This window comes from Calidris pugnax, unplaced genomic scaffold, assembly GCF_001431845.1.
Source record: "Calidris pugnax isolate Ruff unplaced genomic scaffold, ASM143184v1 scaffold13, whole genome shotgun sequence".
In the NCBI taxonomy this organism is placed as follows: Eukaryota; Metazoa; Chordata; class Aves; order Charadriiformes; family Scolopacidae; genus Calidris; species Calidris pugnax.
This window is the reverse complement of record NW_015090810.1, coordinates 22869312-22889691: the sequence shown is the minus strand read 5'-3', so window position 1 is coordinate 22889691 and position 20380 is coordinate 22869312. Positions and strand designations below refer to the sequence as shown.

The 20380-nt window shown below is 49.0% G+C and overlaps 1 protein-coding gene across 2 annotated transcripts; it reads right to left on the bottom strand.

The window, feature by feature from the left end:
* GATA6 (GATA binding protein 6) lies at window positions 1-20211 on the bottom strand. Of its 2 annotated transcripts, none has more exons than XM_014938736.1 (7): window positions 20117-20211; window positions 17924-18870; window positions 14085-14251; window positions 10637-10762; window positions 9173-9260; window positions 8958-9064; window positions 1-486 (listed from the first exon to the last, which is right to left on the bottom strand). In XM_014938736.1, exons 2-7 carry the CDS (start codon window positions 18849-18851, stop codon window positions 319-321), a joined length of 1584 nt encoding a protein of 527 aa, XP_014794222.1. In that variant the 5' UTR covers window positions 18852-18870; window positions 20117-20211; the 3' UTR covers window positions 1-318. The 2 variants fall into 2 exon arrangements, with proteins under 2 accessions (XP_014794222.1, XP_014794223.1); XM_014938737.1 differs by lacking the exon at window positions 20117-20211 and adding an exon at window positions 19611-20033.
* Between the last annotated feature and the right edge of the window lie 169 nt (window positions 20212-20380).

Below are 20380 nucleotides of genomic sequence, written 5' to 3'. Positions count from 1 at the left end.
TTTTTTTTTTCTTTTTTTTTTTTTTTTTTTTTTTTTTTTTTTTTTTTTTGGAGGGCGTAAGGCTGCATTAGCTATCCCCAGTGGACGTTTGCTTTCCCTATATTTTTCTTGCATAGATGAGGAACTGGATGCTTCGGCAGAGCCTCTTTCGGAGGCTGAAGAACAAACACCTCTGCCGCCAAGGCACAAGAAACGATTTCAGAGGAATGGTCTTTGCCAGCACTCTCGCTGCCACCGCCACTGCTCCGCAGAAGAAAGCGTGCGCGGACGCCTGGGGGCTGCCACGCGGGGCCGGGATCCAGCTTCCCTCACGCCGGGTCACGCCAGAGCCAGGGCACACCAGGGATCCTGTCTCACGGATGCCGTCACTTCGGCCGTGGAGGTCAGGCTGACTCCTGTGTACAGCCCGTCTTGACCTGAATACTTAAGGTTGCTGCTTTCGGGACTGGTGCTCTCTCCTGGGCCAGACATCACCGACGAGCTCGCCTGGAGGTGGGGGAAGAGGAAAGAGAGATTTCATTGAGGGGGTGAGTTTGCACACACCGGGGTGTGGGTCGGAGCACAGCGGGCACACTCCGGCTTTGCCCTCTGCTTACCCCCTGCCTTAAAATCCTGAAACTGAACAAATCTCTCAGGTTTAGCCCGTTCGTTCTCCGCTTTATGAAACAGTGACTTTACTATGCTGGCAAGGTCTGACATGGGTGACAATCACGTTTGGAGAACAGCACATGGTTACCTTCACAGCAAGGTGGGAAAGAAAGTACAGGACATGCAGAAAAATCTGGAAATCAAGCCATGATGAAGCAGGCAACGTGCATGTGGCCCGCTGCCCCCTGCTGAAGGGACCCAGATACCAACACCATAAATGTGACCAGGGAGAGGTGGCACCTATAATTTTGCTACCCTGGTGGAAGAAGCCCAATACATTCCAATCCTCCAGCAGCAGGTGCAGAGCACCTCCTGGAAATCAGCCTTCTTTGGCTCACTCAGACCCTGCAATGAAATCATTCCTCACCCTTCAAAACGCTAGCCACAACCACTTCACCTCTGTAAGACTGGCCACTAAAGGAGATGCTCCTTTCATTTCAAGCAGAGAAACTGTACGCCTTTGAACCAGGAGCCTTTTTTGTCCCACCATCTGCACACACAAAACAACCCACAGGGGAGCCCTGTAGGCACGAAGATGAACCTCTGAACCACACTGGAACCAGCCCATTTATTTTAACAGAGAAATGGAGAGTTACATAGACAAAGAAACAATCATTTTTTCCATGAGGCTGAGCAGATCTGCTAAAGAGGAAAAATTCTCAGTGCCAGACAGAGAAGGGGCAACATTTTCACCTGATAAAGGAAATGTTTAAGAGCTGACTTCATGCAAAATTAACTCTTGGATATGTCAACTTTGAAACCTTAATTTACTTGTTAATGGATAGTCTTCGGATGAGATTCCTTAAAAAGAAAAAAATAAAAAATACTATTCTCAACTGTGACTGCAGAAGCTTCCTGCCTGCTGTTTAAGTGAAAAGTATACATATTTAATCATTTTACAAGAGTAGAGCTCTTGGCTCTCCTGGAGCTGTGCCAGGCTAGCAGTCCTGACATAGGAAAAGTAAAGCTTCATTTATTCAAAGGTAATTTCCAAACGGCGCTGTGCCTTAACCCAGGGAAAACCTCACCTTGTGAAAGAGGTGCTCATTATCAGTGGTCACTTTTGTCTTAAATAACCCTGACTCCAATATTTTCTTTAGCTTTTATTAAAATGCTTGATCGCTGCTATTCTTCCACTGCTCCATCAGTCGCTACCCAGAAACGGAAAGAACAATTTCTTGCCCCCAAAAAACAGAGAAAATAGCGCTAGCCCTAAGAAATATGTTTTATTGCTCTCTTGAATACACAGTCGCCAAAGTGACAAAAAAATTTCCGTATCCTCTTTCCCTGGGATTATGCTCAGAGAATTCAATGAGGCAGATTTCACGCTAGCGTTTTGGTCTTGCATCAGGCTAGTTTTTCCAAAAGGCTTTTTTTAATACATCAAATAGACTCCTGTTAGCACAAAAGACATTGTCTTAACAGCTTGAGTCTCCCCACAGTGGGAGAAGGGTTTAAATTAGACTTGAGCAGTGTTTGCTCAACCTGAGCTAAAAATACTGGGAGCTGTTTTGAAAGGTTCCCATTTGCCCATATTTGCCGCCGTTGTTCCGGTAGGCAAATATCTTATCACTACCTGGTTTTTCCAGGCTTGGAAAGTGTAATTCACCCTTTTCCTGATTCAGCCCTACCTACAAAGGTGGGGTGCAGGGACCTGCAGTTTCCATGTAGGGTTATCAGCTACCCCTCCCTCGGGCACCCCAGAAGGGAGGACGTGGAGGCACGTCCTGTTTGAAGACTGCCCATCCCTACCCGACCAAGGCCGGATCCTGGCTCCATTGAGCCGGGGCAGGCAGGACCTGGGCAGGACCGCTGGGCCTGGAAACCCCACCCCGGTAATGTCATGACAAATCCAGGCAGCTCGGGCAGCTCCCAAAGTGAGACATGGAAAACAAATTTTAGCTCATGAAAGGGCTGCGGCTGAATCACGGCTCTGCTCCTGAGCCTGTCTAATCTCTGCTCCTTGCTTCTCCAGCTTCAAGGGATGAAAGATGACAGAAGCTACACTTAGTTATTAGTGAATGTTTGTCAGCTGGAATAAATAAGTTGAACAACGCTGCTGAAGTCAATGAGCTCTTCTAATTCATACCAGCTCTCTCCATCAGTAAAAAGGTAAAGGATTTATATTTATTGCTGAAATCTGATAAGAGGATAGATAATCAGCTGTGAAGCTCGGCTTCCTGAGGAAAAACTGAATGAAGTCCATTGGGAAGAGCTTGCCTCCCAAACAAACAAAGAAACGTTGTGTTTGTATCTACAGAGGCTCTTCTTTTTACCCAAACCAGCAGGAGCTGGTCATGGGGCAGTACCCAGGCAGGTTGTCTGGACTGGAGGTGGTCTTTCCAATAGAGAACCTGCCCACCACATTTACAGGGAGATCTCAGCCAGAGCCATGGAGGGACTTAGACACCTACATCGTACCCAAACCTGCCATCAGCACCCTGGAGCCAAATTCACCCCCACTAAAGCCGGCCTAGAACAGAACTAGGCTGCTCAGCCTGTGCTGGCCAGCACTTGGGAAACAGTACTGGCAGCTCGGGCTGCAGGACAACTGCTTTCTTCCACCCACTCCTTCCTGCACTGTCTGGCCACCACCGAGAGAGGGGAGAGGGGAGGGACAACCCACCCAGCCTCCCCCCACACCTCCGCAGTGGAGAAGCAAAAGCTCTGGGCAAGGAGTTGTGTTAACAGCCAGAGGGGGTGGCGAGCGGCCTTGATCTAGACCTTTGCGCTATCAGATAGACCTTTGCTCCAACCACTTCACAGGTTCAAAAGGCTCCACGAATTTTGGACATTACACTAGGTCTGTAGTAAGCTGAGTCTCAGCTGACGCTCTCTTCCTCTTTGGTTAGCACAGCTTAGTTTCGCTGCACTTAAATGATAACCCTGGTCAGCTGAAACACACTTGCAAAAACTTCTTTTGCATATAACATGTTGTGGCAAATTGCGCTGGAGCCCTTTATCCCCCAGCCCCCCTGCAATAACTGCTGTCCCCACCAAAAACGCTTTCTCCCAATACTGTCACTCCCTGGTTTCTGAAGAGCGATACTCTGAAGTTTGCTGAAGAGCAAACTGAAAAAACACAGCTTTTTTTAAATTTTATTTCTGATTTAGTGACCCCCTTACTACCCAAAGTTGTCATTTCTTGCTAGTCAAATTGATCCTTCTGTTTGTATTGCAGATGTGTAAGTCTACATATTTACTAACCTCTCCTTTGTATTATGGTAACATAAATCTGTGGTTAATACTTTGTTAATTTCCTAAGGGAGGCAACTTCCAGCGTGGCTTGGGAAAGCTGATGACCCCTCTGCTGTCGAGGGGTCTGTATGAGTAATTGGCTTTATTGCTTTGGCAATAAAACAAAACCAAGCAAAATATATGTGTCCATATGCATGTAGAAGTTTTGGGTAGAACCAAAAATACTCTTTTTTCTTGGTTTTTCCCTGCTGAAACAAAAAAGCTGAATTGCCTTGTTCTCTTTGATATAGAATGAAACGCTTTCTTTTGGATACACATACACAGAGCAAAGAAAATAAAATGACTGAATTTATGAAGCTGAGTCGGGAGAAGAAAGCAGCATCCTGCTTCGTCCAGGAGTGAGGACTGATACAGAAGAGGTAGGACACCAACAGAGGATTTAACTGGAATATCAGATCGCCCAGCATAATGCCCTGACTACCGGACTATTTGGTATTTCAGGTTGCCATGTTCCTCATGCCTTCTGTTGATCTTATTCCACCTGGTTTAGATAAATATTTACTCATACCAGGACTGAGGCACCGTGTTCCCATTTTCCAGGTGAAAGTCCTACCAACCATGCTGGTAAGCCTTTCTCCCGTTCTAGTAAAAATGCTGTCCCAATGGCTACAAGATTATTCTATACCAATTGAAATCTTATCATTGGATCTGGAAGACCCTCAGCCATTCAACTTTCCAACATCCAGTTGGTTAGGAGATTATTTTTTTTTAAGAGGTTGAGTCTCAGGGTTCATCCAGACTCTGGGAGATAGCGTACAGAGGCCAAATCCCCGTTGTCTGCATGAACGTCCTACCAACCTACTGCCTAAAAAGGAGCAAAGAACACCACCTCTAACCACGTCACAAACCCTCTTCTGAAAACAAAACAGAGCAAATGCAGGAGAAGCTGTTCAGTGAATTCAGCCCAGGTTGTCGGATGGTTTGAGGACAGTTAGAACTGCGTATTCCTGCTAGCTTACCACCTGCTGAGGACGTTTCAGTCAGCTCTCCCACTTTCCAACCTACAACCCTGAAGAGCCAGCCCTGAACCACTTCTCAAGGTAAACCTCCAAGCACTAGTTTTACCTGCAAGACAACTGTCCCACGTTATTCTATGGTGTATGATTACTGTCCTTCTGAGAAAGCTCCAAACTGGAGGCAAAGCTCTTCTGAAAGAAGAGCTCCCCTGGTGCTGCTGAGCCTTTACTGACATCAGCCCTGGCTCATGGAGCCTCCATGTCCTGCCATAAAAAGCAGATTTTACAGAAGTTTTCATACTGCCTTTTATCCTAATAAGGGAATAAAGTCCTTCTGGTAATCACACCAGTTGGAGTCCCTGCATGGAAATGGATGGGTGTGCACTGCAGACCGTGCCCTTCGTTTAGCAAATTATTCCGTGTAGTTTTTCTCTGTACAGTTTCAGCAGCATCAAAGGGAGAGCAGGTATAGATGCAGATGCAGGCTGTCTGAAACCTTCAAATCTTCTTTTTATGGGGATGTAAGGGAATTTCATATATCATGCAGCTGGACCTTTTCCATATTAGTAACACAGGACACCCAGTACTTATACTGCTTAGGAAAACAGAAATAGGCCTAAATCCTAGATCCAGATGTGAATTTGGCAAATAGCCCCTTTACAATGGGACAGCGAAATATCTCTGATCCAAACACTTCTACATTTTGGGATGTTTGAAATCAACTTTGCACCCACAGCAATTCATTAATCATATCTTTTAAATGTTTAAACTTCAGCTAGAACATAAAATCAACATTTAAGGTTCTTGCTAATTTGTCTCAAAATTGGCATCATGTAAGATTCCCTTCATGAAATGGATAGTCTCAAAGACATTTCCAAGAGTAATTGCTGCCCTTCGCTTTTCCTGCCCTCCCCTCTTTATTTTACTTTAAAAGAGATAAAGAAAGGTAGGGCAAAAAGTGAATATTACTGACACAAACAAATTCTGCTGAATTTCATTTCCATTAGATTTCTACATAACTGGGAACTCTTTTGGCAGCCTCCCATAAAAGGCATAATAAATTGCTTTTGTACCAGTAGAGGAATTCATTTTCTCTGTTTCATTTAGCAACAACATTGCTGTGAATTTCAGACAACAGTTTCTAAAACGTCATCAAATTTCTCTGCCTAATGTCAATTTGGCATTTTCCCCCTCTTCACAGAATAAGGGCTGGAGAAGTGAAAACAGAGCAAAACAAAAACAAGTTGCCATGCTGGTTGTGTAACGCGCGGGGAAGGAGCCAGGTTCGCTCTTCCAGCAGGTGCCCCAGTTTCGGCAACGTCACCAGCGCCGCTGGCAGGAATCAACCCTGTTCTTGTTAAAGTGCCCAAAGATTACAGAGCCTGGATTTATCCATCTGAGGGTTTTCTCCCTTCTGACACGGCATGGAGGAGAAGTTAATTCTCCTTGTGCAAAGCCATCGCCTGTTCTAAGAATAAATGCAAACCTTTGGGCTATCAATGGGTCAACTCAAATGAAAAAGAAAAAAATAATCATGGAAAACAGAAGTCCTGTAGAGTATCTCTGCTTCGGCATGTGATCAGATTACAGGCTGCCTTGCTCTCAAATGCTAACTTCCCTTCACCCCCAACAACTTCAATGGCCCATTTGAACGCTCAGCCCCTCCCAAGGGATTTAGACCCACAAGCCTAAATCCCCAATGATTTCACTTTCTCTGTAAGCTGGCGATCGTCTTCCCAAATCTTGTCTGGGGCAACAGGAACAAATCTTAGCAGCCATGGCTTTCTCCTTTCAGCCTCATCCCAATGAGTTGCTGATGCTCGGGCAAAAGCAGGAGCCCAAGGGAAGGATGTGGCCATACCCACGACATGTCCCGACAACAGCTCCCCTGCAAATCCCATCCTTATTTAGGTGGGATTGGGCTGGGGGCCCCAATCTCCCACACTTGGGGCTGGGTGCAGGGGTGGGAGATCACTAGCCCTTCGTGCAGGGGAGTCAGGGGGATGCCTGTACCTCTGGTCACTGCTGCAACCTCCCCGCTTCAGCACGTTTCACAGCCTCCCTCCTTTCATTGAAATTTTTCACGAGGGGTAATTTGCAAGTGCATATGCAGTGCCCATCTGATCGAATCATGGTGGGGAAAAGGCTGTGCAGATGTTACCGTGCTGCCTGTTGGGTACAAGGGGATAGATTTCCCTGGTCCTCATGCACGTGTCCTCGCCCAGCCTGATCGACTACAGAAAAATCAGAGAACTGAAGTCCTGGCACTGGGGGATGCCATCGTATAATGAAGAGCAGCCTCAGGGTCCCTGGGACCCCCCTTAGCTGCCAACAGCTCTAAACTAACCCTTTGGCTCACAAATCGTGCCCCCACCCTGCTCTCCTCTGGTACCCACACAACTCCACTGGGCAAAAATTATATTACAAATGGTACTATTAAAATTACAACATAAAGCTTATTAATAAACAGGTTTGATACGCATTCCTAGGGAGAAGGGCTACAGAGAGGAAGGCAGGCTGTAGCCCAGCCAAGACAACAAACAGCACAGGGGAAAGAGGATCTCATCTATATGGCCCCCCCTTCCCTGCCTGCAGCCTACACCACTGCCTCGGCCTCAGCTGGGACTGGGGTTCTACTTCTGTCCATCATATACATCGCAGGACATTCCTCAGGATGGGTACTGCTGCTTAGGGTAATTTAAGGAAAATTTGGCTGCACTTTTCCCTTCGCAAATATTGCGGGAGAGCCCAAAATAGTGCATAGTAGTTCACTGGAGGGAGCCTGAAACCCAGTAACAGTTCACTTTTTGGTTAGTGTTTCCCCTTTTTTGATGTGATCTGTTTATTTTATTGGACTGACAGGGTTTTCTCATGTCAAAGACAAGCCCTTTTAGTAATATACTTGTCTGGCAGCATCCGAACCCAAAACCCAGTGCCTCTGAAACTGGGTGGCCCTGTCAGTCCTGAACAATCACATTTGCTAAATATGTTTTTTTTTCACTCCTCTTGTACAATGAAACTTTGTACATCAGAAATTAAACTATTGTAAGGAATTTGAATGTGGGAACGCTGAGACATATTGAAAAATAGTTATTATAAACAATGTCTTCTTTTTATTAATAAAGGAGTAGAAAAAGCCACATTAGGAAAGCTTTTCAAAGAAATGATGTGGCAGATTAAAGGATACAGAAGGCCTGAGGGGGGAGTGTGGATATGGATATGGATAGCCAAAGTGTTAGAAATTAATCTACATTAAGCTTCACAACTTCAGTGTTAGTATTTGTTATCACACATGCTAACGGACTGAAGAAAGGACGTTTGAGATGGTCTGAGCACATGACATAAAATAAGGATCAAAAATAAAGCAGGGGATGACCAGCACTCCTCTGGTGCTCTTCTGGGGCTCGGTGCTACCAGATGCTGAGCATCTGTCCCCTGAAGAGCCCTCTGCAAGGAGAGGGCTGATTCCCTATGGACAGTGATCAGCAGGACATCCCAACCTGGGTTCAGCTGGATCTGGATTGGGCTTTAATTGCACATCTTAGTTTAAAGAAAAAGCCTTTGTGTTTCCCTTCATACAGCAGGATAACATTTTGCTGGGGTTTACCAGCCATTTGGGATTATGTGTAAAAATGCATATATATATAAAACAGCTTTTGGAAAACATGAGAGCAGCAGTGCCTTGAATTATAAATTCTTAACAGATAATTTCAGGAAAAAAAAAAAAGAAGAGGTACATGCACAATTGTTTCTTGAAAGAATCAATGGGGCATGATTTATTGTCTTTGCTCCAAAAGAAAACCTTTTAAATGGAAGAACCTGAACATTTAAAAAAAAAAAAATATCTGGGGTTAAGCTATTGTTAATTTAATCATAAAAATTACATAGATCTTAATTAAGAGGTTTGTAAAGTACTTCAGCTTGTCGCTCTGTTTACAGCTATATGTAATATCCTCCGAAAATCTTGTTCCAGTATCAGCTAACAAAACTGAAAAGTTTGTTTAGATTATTGTTCTGCTAGATAAGATAAAAGCTGCGATAACATGGCACAGTGATCAGCCTGCTTACAGCTACGGACACGGGCTCACGGCTTACCCCGGAGGCTGCGCTCTGTGTGCTGGGAGAAGCGGTTTTTCTGCAGTCGTCTGAGTTAGTAGAAGACGTGGATGTTGGAGTCATAGGAACCGCAGTAGTACTGTTACCTGAAACATCGGGAACTGGTATTAAAACCAAATATTTTCCAGCCAGGGGAAAAAAAAAAAAAAAAACCCCACTCTCGCAGCTCAACTGTCTTATCTTTTTATATTTACCAGAGCATGCCTTTGACTTATTTATGTTCTTAGGTTTTCGCTTCCTGGTCTGAATTCCTTCTTTTTTCATAGCGAGAGGTCGGGGAACCTGAAAAAATTAAATTTCCACACTGATCACGGAATTTTGTATGTACTCTAATATCAAAAATTAAAATGCACTACAAGATCAAATAGTTGATGTTCAAAATGCCTGTATAGCAAGTCAATTTTTCCTGTGTCACAGTAACGATTCCAAAAAACCTTTGCATTTTATTTTGGCAAAACAATGGGTTGTTTCAAGGAGAGTTTTAGCTGAATGAAGAAAGCAGGGAAACTTATTTCTTGTTGTGAACTAAATGATTTTTCCAACACCTCAGTCAGCATACTTTTAGGGAAAAACAGCATCATATGGCCATAGGTCATACAAAATTAAATTGAATGGGGTATATCTGATCCCTCTTTCCTTATTCCAGTCAGTTAGGAATTATCTCCAGTGGTTGATTCTGGAAAGCAAGAATGTATGAGAGTGGAAAAAATACTCCTCTTCCTGTAGAGCAGCTACACAAACCAGATCATCGCCTGTAAGTGCCTGAGGACAGAAACTTCAGGCCATAACCAGTCCTAGTGTTTGTTCTTATAAGCGGTCTGCCTGTGATACAACTTTATGGTATTTATAGGGAAAATGTGCTCGAAAAACAGCTTTGTGTCCTGTGTCATCACAATGATAATCATTATACAGAAAACACTGGCTTAAGATGTATTTTAACTTAACAATAACATGAGCTAGGGGAAAGACAATTCAAGCATATGCTTACTAGCGCTATGATGTCTAAACCTGTGCTATAATTTACTTTTTTTCTTGAGGACTAGACCAAGTCCAAATCGCTCCTAATGCCCCCACTCTTCAAACACTTGTGCTCGACTGTAACTCAATCCACACGGGCACGACAGGCTCCAAGTCTCACCCAAAACATATTCCATCGTATTCAAGATAGCGCTATTTTCTTCCTCTACTATTGCCTAGCAAAGGCTGAAATTACATTTAAAGTTTTGCTGGCATAGCTATGTCTGTCCATGAAAAGCTGTCTTATTAAAGATCTAGGGATTTTTTTTCCCCTCTGAAGAGCTGGTTTAAATCCCAGCAACAAAAAAATAAAACCTCTGCCGCTCATCTAGCGGTGGTCTCTTGTACACATCTGTCGGGAGAGCTACAGCGGCAAACACATAACTTGTCAAAACTGTTTATTGCTAAAACGGTATAACCATTTTCTAATACCAGGCATTTTTCAGTCGTTTTATCCATTTTTATACACGTTCATCCTTTTTTAACTCCACAATCCAAACCGTGAGCCAAGACCATCAGCGTCAACAGAAAGATGGACTCGACTTGAGGAAGCCCAATGCCACCAACCCCTCAAAGCCGCCAGGCGCCCGCCGGTGGGAGGACCACCCCTTCCCCAAAGGACCATCAGAGCCACCGCTTACCCCGTGGAGCTTCATGTAGAGGCCGCAGGCGTTGCAGACGGGCTCTCCCTCCGCGTTCCTGCGCCACAGGGTGGTGGTCGTGGTGTGGCAGTTGGCACAGGACAAGCCCAGCCGCCGGGACGAGGGCTAGAGGCAAGCGCAGGCAAACACAGGCGTAAGCAGGCGGGCAGGAGAAAATGATTTATGCCTTTACAGTTTATAAAAAGTAGTTAAAAAGGCAGTGGGGACAGTAGGAGGGGTTTTTTTATGGCATCTGTCGGGATGTCCCACACTTCAAACAAGATTATCCTAGTTTCAGAGACTGGAAAGCTGACGTGAAGAGGCACGGTGAGACTGCAACTCCAGGCAGTCACGACAGAGGCAAAATTTACATTTTGAGAGACCCAGGGACCTCTGTTCACATCACTAGGCACTGGCTCTTCCTTCAACAGAATAGCTAGAAAACATCTCCACTACAGCTCCTTCCACCTGAGGAGAAGGCACATCACTCCTGTGCTTCCTCTCCAGCCGGTCCAAAGCCCTCTCCCCTGTGTGGGGGGCAAAGGGGCAGCTCTGAACCTGCCCCCGATACTCCCAAATCATCAGAAAAATCAGCCACTTCAACCACCATCCCTCTGTGGCACCACAGCTCTGGAAAACAAACTTTCCTGGGTGCCGGAGGGTAACACATACAACAGCAGCATCTTTGTAAAAACATCTTTTTGTCATCGCCCATTTCATCCGAGCAGGAAAAACATCGTGCCTCGGGAGCATGTTTTACAGAACACAGCTTCCCCTCGGCCAGCAGCAAAGCTGGTGGGTGACTGCAAGGTCCCCACTGCAAACAAGCCATTTATGACACTCTTCCGTGGAGTTTGGAGCCAAGATGAAGCAACCTTGTATCAGAAATAACCGTATAACCCAGAGCTTTATGGCTGCAGGCTGTATATCATAAGTGAAGGCAGTCCTCATAAACATGTGAAATGAAGGTGAATGGGTTATAAAAGTCCCTGTAACAAGTGATCTCTTTTACGTTCATCACAAGCAAAGAATTCCAGCTACATCATAAATCCAGTCTTTTTCAAAGTATCGCATTGTCAAAAAAAATATAAAAAAATCTGTGCCTAGCTCTGCGTCTGGCAGCTGAACAAGTTTACACGGAGAAGTCAGTTTTAGAGGATTGCATTAATCTTATTCTGACTATAAAGCACCCATAACCGAAATTACTAACTTAAGGGTACAATGCCCTTCCTCTTGAATCATTTACTGCTGGGTTGTTAGACGTAACTCGGTCACCTTTGATACCGCAGAGCTCCCTGCCACTTGGGAAACCAATAAAAATGTTTTGAGAATGAGGAATATTCCAGAGTAATAACCCAGTTTCTTGAATTTTATCTGTTGGAGTTTCTTTAGCAGTAAGCTGTTGTCTTACACCACAGCTCAGCAAGAACTCTAGATTAAATACGAATTTTGTAACTTCGAATCAGTAATCCATTATTAATTGCACAGCAAAAAAAAAGAAACCCGGCCAAGTGTAATATAGGCTGAAGTACATGCACATATACTTTTTAATCTTAAAAATCCAGGTCTCACGAAAACAGAATTTTTGACCTTGTTATTAAATACGTACGCACACAGCGTCCAAATTGCACGCCTCCATCCAATACAAGTTTTACACGGATCGGGTGAAAAAAAAGCTGCTCTTAACACATATGCTTCGTTTCCTTTCTTTCTTTGCAAGTGAAATATCATCAAATGTTAAATCTTTCTTTCTTTTGCGTGCAGTCTGGTAGAAATCTTCATATATTTTAATAGCTTTTGCTCATTCCTGTATCTAAACAAACGAGGGGGTTTTTTGGCATGTTTTGAAGCTAAAATGACTTTTCTGCCACAGGAATTTTATCAGAAACGTTGGGGCAATCTAAACATGTTTAGCATTTTCAAAACATTTTCCCTTCTCACCTACATATTTCCCGCTGTATGAACACACAGTCACGGCTGATTTATAGTTATGGCCAGGGTACTCAGTAGGGACTGTTACCCAGAGCTATTTCAGAGTTATTTCGCCGAGGTGTCAGGCTGAAATCGGGCTGCGGTTTGACTCTGGTTTAATCTCCTCACCCCCACCCCTCCTTCAAAAAAAAAAAAAAGAAAGAAAAAAGAAAGAAACAGAAAAATGCCAGAGCTGGGTATCAGCTACTTGAAATCTGCATGGGGCCAGGGTGCCACGGCCAGTCGAGCTCTGACACTGGAGACAAGCGGCAGATCTGCCCCGTCTGCTGCGTTTATCCCCGGTAACGAGATAACACCTTGTGTCACGAAATTTGGTGGATGACCAGCTAGAAATAACGGGCACCCAGTAGTAATTAACCTCTGCCTTGACGTTAAATTCAAGAAGGTCTTTTAGCAGAGGTGGGGTTGGTTCGTGAAGGCTTACTGTCTGCTCTGGTCAAGGCGGGTTTGGTTTTCGTTCGCCCCTCAGAAAGGCATTAAATTCAAAGGGTTGTGAAATAAAGAAGGGGACGTGTTTTAACGCTAGGAAAACAGGCACGGAGCGAAGCAGCTGGCGTGATTGAAAGGGGCTTGAAAGGCTGATGGGTTTGATAGACTGTCTCCCTACACAAGGGTCCAAACATCAGCTTGGATTATACCGGCGTGATTTATTGTGGCTCGCTCGGTAACAGCCATTACTGAAGAGCGTATTCTTTCTCCCTGCTGACCTCCACCCACATTTGCTAAACATAATGTGCAGTTCCCGCTTGTTAAATTTTCTCCTTGCCTATTCAGTGCCAGCCTGAGTTATAAACAGGGGTTCTGGTTTGTACTATTTATTTCCCCCCCCTACTTTTAGGAGTATATTTTTAGAAAAATTGCCGCTCATTTCTTAGGAGTAAAAAAAAAAAAAAACAAAGGCTATTATCATTGTTTAAACAATTGGTTTTCTTTGAATTATATACAAAACTTGCTTACATTCCCAAGGATCGAGCTCTCAGCAAACAAAGCAGGTCTGGAGAAATTCCTTGCCCTCTGAACAAACACTTTCCAACCTTGATTTTTTTTTAAATTTTTGTTGTTGTTGTTGGAAATGTCCCGCATCAGCCACACGAATTCATCCTGAGCTGCCGATGCCCCCTCACCGATGAGGTCCGTGAACTCAAAAAGCCAGGCCAGCCCGTGCCCCACGCGTGGCTCACCAGGGGCTGAGGGTGATTTCACCACCGTGGGGCTCATGAGGTGGGCCTGAGGCAGCGCCCAGGGGGCTGCCAGCCCTGTCGCCCCTCATCAGGACCCCTTTGGCCTGCAAACCTGGTCAGGAGCCCTGCTTCAGCTCTGCAGCCGGCGGGGATTACAGGCTAACATGGTCCCCCCAACTTTGCCTTTGCTTTCCCCCTGGCTAGGGCTGAGTGGGGGTCCCTTGGGGGGCAGCTCCTCTCACCCCCCTCCATCCCTCCCCTCCATCCCCACTCACCACTCTCTTCTGGGGCTTGATGAGGGGCCGGCTGAGGCCGTTCATTTTGGTGTAGAGCCCGCAGGCGTTGCACAAGTAGTTGCCGGTGCCGTCCCTCCTCCACAGCGGGGTCTGGATGGAGCCGCAGTTGACGCACTCCCGGCTCTCGGACAGGTCCTCCAGCAGCTCTGGGGGGGGGACAGGAGCAGAAGAGGGAGGCGGTGGGGCAGGCAGGCAGGCACCGAGCCCCCCCCGAGGGCTACCCCAGCCCCGCCGCGCCGGGAGACCGGCCCCGGGCGAGAAACCGACCGGCGCTGGTCGCTCCTTGGAAAAAGCCGCGATCGCGGCCACGCAGTGATTTTTTTACACAATACTCTCTCTTTTTTTTCCTTTTTTTTTTCTTTTTTTTTTTTGTAATTTCTTTAAATGTACCAGCCGCGCTGCCGCGGGCCCCTTTGCTTTCCAAACCGGAGCGGTGCCGGTGCTTCCCGGGACGGGCTCGGGGGGCAGCGGCCGGACGGAGCGGCGACCCCCGGGGCCAGCTCTGCCCTCACCTCGGGATTTGGCCCTTCGGAAATCTGCCTGGAGCGGCGCTGGATCCGCCCGAGGGGTGAAACCCCCCGTCGTGGTGCCCAGCGGGAGGAGAAGGGGGGGGGTCACTCGGCTTTTTAGGGGGGCAGGGGGGAGTTAGGTGCCTGCCAGAATAGCCCACTTCCAAAGCCCACCCTGGGAGCCGGACCGCAGGGACGGGATACGAGGAGCGGTGGTTTTTGCCCAATATTCCCCGGGGTCAAGGCTGGGCAAGGAGTTTTTACCCAGGCTCTCGTTTTAAATGCCTCGCCAGTAGTAAAAACTTCAAATTTAGAGCCCGCGTTTGGGACTGTGGTGTGCCAAGGCAGCGACGGGCTGCCACCACTTCGCCTCGGCTGTTTGGACAAATTCGAGCTGGTTGGTAGGAAACGGAGGAAATGGGAAAATATGCGGTATTCTGCCTCCTGCTCCCATAGCTACTGCACACTATGGGGGAAAAAAAGGGGTCTAAATGCACGGAAAAAAAAAAAAAAAACCACCAACCAAACCCAAACCAAACCAAAACCACAAAAAGAACCCACCTATAAAAGCAAACACCTTCACCCTTGCAAATCTTTATATTCTTGTTCTGACTCTCCATATTTCGGGGGGGAAAAAAATGAATACGGATTTTACATACACCGTGCCACGGTGTGCAGAAATAACTTCAAGGGGGTGTTAGTATTTCTGCAGCAGCTTTCGAGTCCAGGCTGGGAAAGCCTGTTTCAGATTCACCGCTTTGTCATTGATTTTTTATTTGGTTTTTTTTTTGTTTTTTACTCCCTCCGTCCCCTCCGCTACCTGCCTAAATTCATCACTGGGATCTTCTTTTACGTTTCGCTTTAGCAGCTTTGCCCTGGAAAGCCAAAGGGAGCTTGGAAACGTCAGGCAGCTTTGGAGACGGGGCTGCAAGGACACGGCGGGCATTGAGCTGAGGGAAGAAACGGCCTTTTTGGCCCGCACCCACCGAAATACATTTCTCTCCTCCCTTCCTTTGCAAATTATTAGGCGCTAAACAGGAACGGGGACACGGCAGAGTCCAGAGAGCACAGTTCAGCTCACGTCGCCAGCTTGTAGCTCTTAGCACATGGCTAAGATTTATTAATCTTTGCACCCAAAGCGCCATTGAAGGCTGTAACCAGGAAAACGCTTAAGGCTTCAAGGACGCTGGAAGTTAAACGGTTATTTGTCTCAGCTATTTACTTTATAACACTACCTTCGTGCCTGCAGAAAGAAATTCTGCCGTGACCATAGTTCTCGGGCATTATAAAATATTTTTCCCTCGGTGCGTGAGAAATATATTTATCTCCAAGAAAAAAAAAATATTATATTTATCTCCAAGAAAAAGCAACGCAAAGTTTTAATTTTAGATATTGCTTTTAGTAACTCTACCAATAACACTAAGAAAGCTGCATCAAATTGTCTGATATTTTGCTACAAAAAACATATTGCGGCCACAATGTGCAGCTCCTGCCCGCCGGCGGGATCATTTGAAAGGGGAACACGCGTGGCTTCGCCTTCGCTGCCGCATTTTGCCCAGTGGGAGCGGAAAACTCGCGTGGGCCGGGAGCCCCGGGCCGCTTCGCCCCACGTTACAAGGCGGTGCGGGGCTCCCCCCGGCTCTCCCTCGTCCTTCCCCTCGCCGAAAGGGCTAACCCCTGCCCGCCCCGCCGCTTCCCGGCGATGGGCACCGGAGGCACCGTCCAGGGAAAGGCGGGGAAGGCACGGGAAAGGCAGAGAGACCCACGGGAGGGCGAGAGACCCCCGGGACCGGGGGCAGCCGCCGTGCCCCCCTCCCCGGCTGGCTTGGCACTCGCTCCCGCCCCAGCCTCCTCCATCCAGCACCCTGCTCCTTCCCTCTTCTGCCCCTCTTCCCCCCCACACACCCCTTTCCTCTCCCTTCCGTGAGATTCTCCAACCCCACCTCTCGCCGGAAAAAAAAGAAAAAAGAAAAAAGAAAAAAAAAGAAAAAACCCCAGGAAAAAAACCACAAACAAAAAAAAACCCCAAAACCACTTCTTTTTTTTTCTTTTTTCCCCCTCCATCACCTAGTTTTACACTGTAACTTTCGTAAATCGAGTTAAAACCCTCAACTTTCGTGTCGCCCTCAGACCCGGCTTCTCAGCTCCGCTCTGCCCTTCTACCAGCCACTACAACTGAGTCTTCTTCCCTCTGTCACGTTAGTAAACACCGAGTGGGAGGCTTAAAATGCCTAAATCTACCGGGTATCATCGAGAGACAGGAGGAGCACCGTGTACACCCCTACGGAAAGATGAAAAGTTCTGCAACACTGCACTGAAAGAGAAAATCGCAAGTGTATATAAAATATACCTACCTGGTGGGTAGTTTATGATTAAAGCAAACGCTGATCAAATGTGTGTGCGCGCGTGTGTATACATACACGTATACACATAAATATATATATAAATAGACATAAATATATATAAATATACATATATATACACATACCCACACACACACCTCTCTATGCATCTGTATTTATATATACATACATATATTCTAAAGCTAAAGAGACTGCAATAATCGTTAATCTTTCTACCTCTAAATCATGGCAGCTCAGTCTCAACCTCTACAATTATTTAATGACACAAAGAATTTCCTAAATTAAAAAAAAAAAAAAAAAGAAAAAAAAAGAGGAAAAAAAAAGATGGAACACCTCGGAAGTGAAAGTAAAATCCCATCAGGAGGTGCCACATTTTAACAACAGTTTATAAAAGGGATTTCTCGTTCATATCAGAGGTTTTGCTTCGCTGCTTTTCTCGTTTAACGAAGTGGTTTGTAGTTGAAATAATCCAAACGGGGATAAGGCAGCCTCTGCAATTTTCCTCTACGCTACAAGAAAGGTTAATTCGCGGTGAATTTGTCACCATTTCGTGGCCAGATTACTGCGTTTCGGAAAAGCAGAAATGTAGGGCAACATAAAAGCGAGGTTTACACCGGGCGATTCGTTTTGGGAACGGCGGGTTTGCAACCCCCAGTGCCGTACTCCAAACACCGCCGGTTTTTGGGGGGTGTGTTTCCCCCCCCCCCCCCCAACCAGCCAAGGCAAACGACGAGAGCCACCTCCAACTCCAGAAAAGCCACTTTTCCCGGGATCGCCGTCCTGCCACTAAGCACCGCACCGCCAACCCCGGGGCCAACCCCGGGGCCAACCCCGCATCACGGGGCAGGTCCCGCCGTCGCCTCCCCTCGCCCCCCGGGGGTCTGGCCAGCGGGCAACCCCTTCCCAACCCTGCCCTGCCCAAAATCCCCCCGGCGGAGGGTCCTACCTGCGCTGGGTGCCCGGACGGGGATAGGGGCGGCCCGGCCCTGGAGGCAGTGCAGCATGGAGTTCTCGAAAGGCGCCGTGGGCCAGGCGGGGGTGAGCTGCGGCCCCACGTAGGAGGTGTAGGGCCCCGGGTAGGAGCCATTGAGCGGCCGGGCCAGGGGGCTGTACTGGTCCCTGGCCCCCAGGCTGTTGCTGTAGGCGCCGGGCTCCCGGGAGGCCCCGTTGGCCACCGGCGGGCTGGGGGAGTAGGGGAAGCGGCCGGAGGGGTGGGAGCCGCCGCCGGTGCTGTATGAGGGGCTCTCCGCCGCCGGTTGGGACCAGACGGCGTGGCCGCCTCCCGGGTGGCTGGGCTGAGCCCCCCCGCTGCCCTGCAGGTAGGGCAGGGTGGGCAGCATGGAGCCCACGCGGGTGGTGGGCACGTAGACGGGCGAGCTAGGCGTGGAGTGCATGAAGCCGCCCGGAGATCCGTCGTACGGCGTGGGGCCTTGGGCGGCCGAGATGGCCAGGGTCTGGTACATCTCCTCGGGCTGCTCGGCGCCGAGGGCGCTCAGCTTGGAGCCGCGGCTGGACCAGATCAGCTTGTTGGTTTGGTCTAAATCCGCGAAGAGCAGGATGTCCTCCCAGTTGGGCAGCCCGGAGGGGTGGGGGGCCCCGAAGTGCACGTAGGGGGCGAGCAGCGACCTGCCCTCGGTGGCGGCGGCGGCGGGGGGCGGCGGCGGTGGGGCCGGCCGGTGGCTGCCGTCGGGCTCCGGTTGAGGAGTCTTGGAGGAGCTGCGCTCGCCCTGGGAGCCGCCGGAGGAGGAGGAAGAGGAGGAGGAGGGCGAAGGAGGAGACGGGCCCGGCTCCCTGGTGGCGAAAGGGCAGGAGGAACCGCCGGCGTCCGCAGCGCACCGCTTCACCGCGCACCAGCCGCCTTCAGCCACGGCCATCCAGGTCCCCTTCTAGGGGGGAGAGAAATAATAATAACAAAGTTAGCAAACAGGACAGCCCGTCTCCCTCCCTTAATGAGATTCATCAGGGCTTATCTGGCCCCTCTGAGCGCTTAATCAGTCATGTCGCCTCGGCGCTGTTGTCCCTCGCCCCGGCGGAATGGGATCAGGCAGCCCAGGTCAACACGGGCCGGGGGGACAGGGCTGCGGGCTCCGGCCTCGCTCCCCGCACCGCCCCCCGGGCTGCTCCCCTCTCCCTCCGCATCCTGGGCTGCGGGTTTGAACGCGAAGCACGCCGTGGGGAAGGTGGGCGAGAGGGAGCGGGGATAGAGGGGAACGGGGAGGGGAAAGGGGCATTTTTCCCCGGGCCGCGCCAAAGCCCCTTCCTTGGCTGCTGCTGCTGCTGTTATTATTATGATTATTTCAATGAATGAGTCATTTTGACTCGGTTCCACGGAGAAAACAATTAGCGAGGCGATCCCTTTAAGGTTACTTCTCCGGAGAGCGGTGTTAGCTTTTCCGCGCATCGCCTCGCTTGTTTGCTTGTTTCCAGCCCAAGGTCACGAAAAGGGAGGAGGAGGAGGAGGAGGAAGAGGAGGAAGGAAAGGCACCCGGGAGCCGTGAGATGCGCACGGGCCGGGCCCCGACGTGTGCCCGGCGGCGCCGGGACCGGGCTGTGCCCGTCGCAGGGGTCAGTGCCAGCCGGTAGCCCTGGCTGCCCCACGCCCTATCCCCCCCACCCCCGAAGCCCGAGCACACCTTTGCGGGACGGGACCCGCATCGAGCCCGGGGGCATCCCAGAGAGTGGCCGAAGAGACAGACAGACAGACGGACACAGATCCCGCGGTGCTCAGCCTCCGGGAGAAGGGGCGGAAAGCGAAAGGGGAGCGGGAGAAATGACAGCAAGAGAAGCGGGCAGCGAGGCTCTCAGCCCACCTCGGGGCTCTCCAGATAACCGTGGGCACATGAATACAGGACACACACACACACGCACACACACACAGCCCCCTCGCAGATAGGCACCAAACACGTCTCTCCCTCCTGCGAGATAACTGGGAGATAAGACTCCCGGCAGATAAGGGCTCCAGGCATCGGATGTTTGCCCACAAAAGTCTCCCTCGGGCTCCCCCAGCCAGGCGCAGCCGCGCCGCTCGCCTCCCGGAGCGGCGGAGAGACAGAGAGGGGAAAGGAAATAAAAAAAATAATAAAAAAAAAGAAGGGATATCGGGGCGGGGGAATGGGAACGAGAAGCCAAAGGGCCAAACCTGCTGCTGCCGGTGCCCCGCATGGGGCCGGGGGCCGCGTCGGGCGGTAAATCCAGTGCGGCGGGGGCGAGCGGCGGCGGCGAGTCCGGCGGGTGCTGCCGGCGGGGGATGTATAAAAAGGAGAGAGGAGGCGCCTCTCGCAGCCCTGCCGGAAAACTGCAGGCAGCCGGCCCTGATTGGGCTCGCCGAGCCCTAAACAAACAGCGAGCTCCGCAGGGGTGCCAGTCCCGGCCGCCAGCCGGCCCGCAGCGCCGGGGGCGGGAG